The sequence below is a fragment of the Mirounga leonina genome, unplaced genomic scaffold, assembly GCF_011800145.1.
Source record: "Mirounga leonina isolate KUSES-001 unplaced genomic scaffold, KU_Mleo_1.0 Mir_353, whole genome shotgun sequence".
NCBI classification, from domain to species: Eukaryota; Metazoa; Chordata; class Mammalia; order Carnivora; family Phocidae; genus Mirounga; species Mirounga leonina.
Window position 1 is genome coordinate 1,685,873 of NW_023270699.1, and position 5,953 is coordinate 1,691,825.

A 5,953-nucleotide genomic window follows, 5' to 3' on the forward strand; every position below is an offset into this window, starting at 1 on the left:
CTCCCGTGTCCCCGTGTCCTCGGAGGGCCCGACAGCCCAGGGGGCCCAGGAGGGAACGCAGGGGCCGGGCTGCGGCGTCAGGGGCTCTGCCCCAGAGGAGCAGGGAGCAGGCGGCACAGGGAGTCCAGGGGGCTGGGGGGAGGTCAGCGTCCTCTGGTCTGGTCCCGTCGCAGGAGCTTGCCTTCGCCTGCTGCGAGCTGACACCGCACCCTGAACTGCTCGGGTGGGGGGGCTGGGCCTCTGGGCCCTGGGTGGCGCAGACGGAGGGCCTGGGGCTCTGTGCCTGACCTCCGCGCCCCCTGACCAGACGTCCCCCCCAGGACTACCCGTCGGTGGGCCAGCTGGCACACAAACTGGCTGAAAACAACATCCAGCCCATCTTTGCGGTGACCAAGAGAATGGTGAAAACCTACGAGGTCGGTGCAGCCGGGGTCCGGGGGGCGGGGGGGGCGGGGCCGTGGCGGCCGGCGCAGGCTCCTGTACAGCGCGGCGGCGGGCAGGGGGCGGCGGAGGGGCGCTGCAGCCGGCGAGGCCCGGGGCGCGGCGCGGACGCGCGGGCGAGGAGGACGGTCTCTGTGGGCGCACTGTAACGCAGCCGCCGTGCTCCCGTATCTGCTGCGACACAGCGACTCCTGCTGCGGGCCCCGCCCTCGGTTTGTACGCATGCGCATCGCGACATCAGCGCGCCCCTCACCCGTCGGGTGCGCAGGGTGGGCCGCGCGCGTTCCAGAGGGACGCGCCCCCGGAACGCCCCGCCGGGGCTGTCTCCCCGCCCAGGGAACCAGCTCCCGCACGCTGACCACTCTTCTCCTCTGCTCCGGGAGCCCTGCTCCGTCCTGACCTCCTGACTTCACGGAATGCCTGTTCCTGTTCGGTTCTTCCAGGGCACGGGGAACTTTCTGTCCCTGGTGCCCTCTGTCCGGCACGCGTTTGCGTTTCTGCCTTCCGTGCCCGCGCAGTCTGTGGATGAGCAGGGCGGCCTCCTCTCGGCTCGGGTGCGCTGTGAGAGCACCTGCTGGCCCCCCACCCTCCCCGAGCCCTGCCTTCCGCCGTGGGGGCGCCTGCTGCCGCTTCTGGGGCGGGGGATGCTGGCGGGGGGCCGGCGCCAAGACGGAGACCCGCGGCTCCGACTGTCAGTTTTCCAGACTCCGAAAGGGGACAGGACCCTGCAGGAGATGCAGCGGAGGGGGAGGGGCAGGGGTCCAGGAGAACCCCTGGGGTGGGCACTGGAAGCTTGCCAAACCACAGGGACCGGGGCTCCGCGCCGGGCTGATGGCCGGGTGCACCCTCAGGACCCGGCAGGCAGTACTAGGGGGCCCAGCTGGTCCCGGGATTTTGCTGTCCGGGCAGGACGGTGCTGTGATGGAGTAGAAGCAGGAGGTTCGAACTGCAAACCCCCAGGATGGACGATGCCCTAGTGTGTCCGGGCCTTTCTGAGCCTGTTTCCCGACCCTCATTCATGGGGCTCCTGGGTGAGGGGCATCGAGGCGACCCAGAGCCTGTAAGGAGAGCATTTGCTGGACTGTCCTTGGTGCCCCACACTGAGGGGAGAGCAGGTTGGAGGGACAGGACAGGGGAGAGCCCAGCTTCCCAGAGCCACAGGGGGGTCCTGCGCAAGGGGTGGAGGGGAGAGGGCAGTGGAGGCCACCAGGGGTTGGGGGCCGGGCTGTGCCAGGCCTTGTGGGCTCCGTGGACGTACCTGGACTCTATCTGGGGAGTCACGGGGGGGAGCTTTGGGGCAGAGAAGTGGCACAAGCATCAGTTCTGTAAGACACAGCGAGGACTCAGTCTTCCGTGAAAGAGAGTGTGAGGGGAGGAGGGAGCGCAGAGGTGTCCTGGAGGCTGGCCCCAGGCCTGTCTGCGTTACGGGCGCTCCAGCCTGCCCATGCGCAGGCGCCACGGGACCCCCGGCCCGCTGGAGCCCAGGGCCCCATTCCTGCTTACCACAGTCGTCACTAAAATTAAATTACATCAACACACTGAAATGCTCACCCCTCACCCCTTCCTGCCGGTGTTGGCACATTTTGAGATTCTCTGCCCTTGGCCGTAGCTGACGTATCCACACGGCCGGGTCGCTCCGTCACGGTGGCGAGGGACAGCTCTCCCAGCAGGTCACGAGCTGGAGGTCGGCCACGGAGGAGTGCTCCCAGCAAGGAAATGGACTGTTCCTGAGCCACTGACCTGGTCTTAACTGAGAGCCATAAGCTATCTGGGGGGGCGGGGAGGGGCAGTCTGGGCCATTTTACGAGCAAGAAGGAACCCTCTGGGGTGTTACAAACCCCAGGGACGCTGTGGCTTCCGTGGCCCCAGGGCTCCAGCTGAGACGGGTCTGGTCTCCTTGCCCAACAGAAACTCACTGAGGTCATCCCCAAGTCAGCGGTCGGGGAGCTGTCAGAGGACTCCAGCAATGTGGTGCAGCTCATCAAGAACGCCTACAACGTGAGTGCTCCTGGCGCTCCGCAGGGGTCCCCGGGGCTGGGGGCAGACCCCTGCCCTCCCTGCCGCAGGCCAGCCGAAGGGGGGTCTGCGGAGGGGAGCCCTGCTTCACAGGGCCACCATCAGGCCTTCTGGATTAGCGGATGCTGGCTCTTCCCACGGGGCAGCCGGGTCCTTCCCCGGGGATGGCGTGGTTTGTGCCCTGCCTGACCCTCACCTCTGCCCTCCCTGAAACACGGGCACCCAGCCTCCTCTTAGGCCGCAGTCCTGGTGGCCTCCCCACGTGCTGCAGGCTGAGAGCACCCGGGAAGTGCCGGGCCCTCGAATGGAGCTAGAGCTCTGGTGAGGGGTTGTGTTTGCTCCTTGTGCCCTTGTGGAGCCCGAAACCCCCAAGGTGGGCCCTCCTGTGTCTTCACACCCATGACTGTCACTGCTCACTCGCCTCTGACTCTGTCTCTCTGTCTCTGTCTGTCTCTCTTTCTCTCTGTGTCTCTGTCTCTGTCTCTCCCTTTCTGTCTCTGTCTCTCCCTCTCTGTCTGTCTCTGTTCCTCCCTCTCTCTCTGTCTCCCTCTCTTTGTCCCTCTGTCTCTCTGTGTCTGTCTCTCCCTCTCTGTCTCTGTCTCCCTCCGTCTCTTTGTCCCCCTGTCTCTCTCTGTCTCCCTGTCTCTGTTTTTGTCTGTCTCTGTCTCCCTCTCTGTCTCTGTTGCTGTCTCTCTCTGTCTCTGTCTCCCTCTCTGTGTCTGTCTTTCTGTCTTTGTCTCTCCCTCACTCTCTGTCTCTCTCTCCCTGTCTCTCTCCGTCTCTGTCTCCATCTCCGTCTGTCTCTCATTCATTTACCCAGTTCCCCCAGCTCCTAGCCCGTGCCTGGCGCTGGGCACATGGTGGTGGGTGGGACCGGCAGGCCCCGTCCCCGTGGCCGTGGCCTGTCCCCGTTGGCCCCCTCACTGGCCTGCCCTGGGGGGCCGTGGCATTGGTAGCCCGGCCACTGCCTGCAGGGGTACGGGGCATGCTGCCGCCCCAGCTCTCCGTGGGTGGAGGGAGGGATGAGCAATGAAGAGGCATCGGCGCCATCGGCCAGGAAGGGCCCGGAGGAACCCCTAAACCACGGCCGCTCTTTCCCCCCCAGAAACTCTCCTCCAGGGTCTTTCTGGACCACAACATGGTCCCCAGCACCCTGAAAGTCACCTACAGCTCCTTCTGCAGTAATGGGGTATCGCAGGTGGACCAGCCCAGAGGGGACTGCGACGGCGTCCAGATCAACGACCCGGTGAGACCCCGTCCCAACCTTCCGGAAGGTTCTCTCCCAGGGACAGCTGGGGGTGCACCCAGGCCCACCGCTAGCACAGGGACAAGCGAGGGACAGGGGCCAGCGTCTGCTGCCGATCCAGCTCCTTTCCAAGGCGCCAGACGCTGCTTGTGTAAGGCCGTCTCGCGCGGTAAGGAGAGGATCGGCGGTCAGGCTGAGCACACTGCTCCGCCCCGGGCTCCGCCAGTGTAGACGGAGGGCGGAGCGGAATGGCAGCGCCCCCTGGGGGCAGGTGCTGCGCAGCGCGTCCCAGCGAAGAAGGGAGTACTTTCCACCGTCCGCACATCTGGTTTGCTTTGGTCTGGTTTCCTGAGTTTTGTGTTTTGGGCTTTTGGGGGTTTTTCTTTGAGTGTTTAATTTTATTTATTTATTTTTAAGTGGGTCCACACCCAATGTGGGGCTTGAACTCATGACCCTGAGATCAAGACTCAGACGCTCTCCTGACTGAACCAGCCTGGCGCTCCTATTTTGATTTTTGACAAAGATATTAAAGCATGGGCCACAGGGATGATTAGAAATAGGCGCTGAGTTATTTCCATAATATTTTGATTTTCTTATGACCGTAAAAATTAAATTTTTCCTCTTTCCGGCTGTGAACTAATATTCAGCAAAAATACTTGCTCTTATTGAGGTTTTAGATAGGACATTGGAATTCAATCCTCAACTATGTCACTTGCTAAATGTTGCATATACATGTTTCCTGAGTGACCCACATGGGAATTTATTCAATCTTCTGATGAGTTGATTGCTTCTTACACATTTTTCCTAGTATATCTGCTCTACCTAAATGTCCCCTGTAGCAATTCATTTAAATGTTCCTAGGGTGTGGCTTGCTTTTGACAAGTCAGTGCTCCCCGAAGCTCTGAGCTGCTGACTTCAGGGGTGCAGGTGGGCGGCTGGGACTCTGCTCTGTCCCACCCGGTTCCCCTGGGGCGTGATCTTCTACCCTTTATTCAGGGTCAGAGCACACTCCATATCCAGAATCTAGGGCTTCCTGCGGGATTCTGGCATCTCAGCATTCCAGACATAAGGAGAAAATCCATGTCCTTTCCCAAGTCACCACGTCTCCTTTCTAATGCACGGATGTTAAAAATATTCTAGAAGCACCCCCCAGCCTAAGGCCAAGCCAGGAGGTGATGGGTGTGGGGAGCAGCATGGCTGGGAAGGCCCCGGTGGGCCTAATGCCCCAACGTTCCTGCACCTCTGACTCTGGGGCTCCAGACGGCCTTCTCTCTTTTTCATGTCCAGTCCCAAGTCCTGGATTAATGCGGAGTGTTCTGTGTTCTTCCAGCCGTCCCCTCCCCACGCTTCCCTGCACTCCCTCCTGGGACCCTTGAGAAAGGCTGCCCCCCCCCCCCCGCCGCCCCAGCCGGGCTCCTGGACAAACCTGTGTCCGGGCCGCAGGCGAGCAGATGGGACAGAGTGTGGCCCCGCCGCCGCCGCCTCGCCTGAGCCCTGCTGTTGTCTGCGACAGATTACCTTCCAGGTGAAGGTCACGGCCACGGAGTGCATCCAGGAGCAGTCCTTCGTCATCCGGGCACTGGGCTTCACGGACACGGTGACGGTGCGAGTCCTCCCTCAGTGTGAGTGCCACTGCCGGGCCGAGAGCCAGGCCCGCGGCCTCTGCGGCGGCAAGGGCTTCCTGGAGTGCGGCATCTGCAGGTGAGCGGGGCGCCAGCAGGGGTTTCAGCCAAGGGCCAGCGGCCTCCGAGAGAGGGCCGGCCTCCCGCGTGCTCCTCGGGCCCTGAGCCCCGCCGCTCCCGCTGCAGGTGTGAGGCCGGCTACATCGGGAAGAGCTGTGAGTGCCAGACGCACGGCCGGAGCAGCCAGGAGCTGGAGGGCAGCTGCCGGCGCGACAACAGCTCCATCCTCTGCTCGGGGCTGGGGGACTGCCTCTGCGGACAGTGTGTGTGCCACACGAGTGACGTGCCCAACAAGAAGATCTTCGGGCGCTACTGCGAGTGTGACAACGTCAACTGCGAGCGCTACGACGGGCGGGTCTGCGGGGGCGAGGGTGAGCACGGAGCGGACGGGGGGACGGGCGGTGTGGACGGACAGGCGGCCCGGGGCGAGCGGGATGCAGACGGAGGGACAGATGGACCCTGGCGGGCAGGTGCGGACAGAGGGCCGGGCAGTGGGGTGGACGGACAGGCGGACCCGGGCGAGCGGGGGTGTGGACGGGGGGACGGGGGGTGGGGTGGACGGACAGGC

The 5,953-nt window shown here is 63.4% G+C and overlaps 1 protein-coding gene across 2 annotated transcripts in view; it reads left to right on the forward strand.

The window, feature by feature from the left end:
- Positions 1-5,953, forward strand: part of ITGB2 (integrin subunit beta 2) — a 23,688-nt gene that overhangs the window by 13,523 nt on the left and 4,212 nt on the right. Inside the window, exons 8-12 of one of the 2 annotated variants that reach the window (XM_035030043.1) lie at positions 321-416; positions 2,350-2,439; positions 3,563-3,703; positions 5,217-5,404; positions 5,512-5,756. In XM_035030043.1, the coding sequence (XP_034885934.1) occupies positions 321-416; positions 2,350-2,439; positions 3,563-3,703; positions 5,217-5,404; positions 5,512-5,756 (760 nt within the window). Of the gene's footprint in view, positions 1-319; positions 417-2,349; positions 2,440-3,562; positions 3,704-5,216; positions 5,405-5,511; positions 5,757-5,953 lie in introns of both variants that reach the window. The other variant, XM_035030042.1, reaches the window with a different exon arrangement.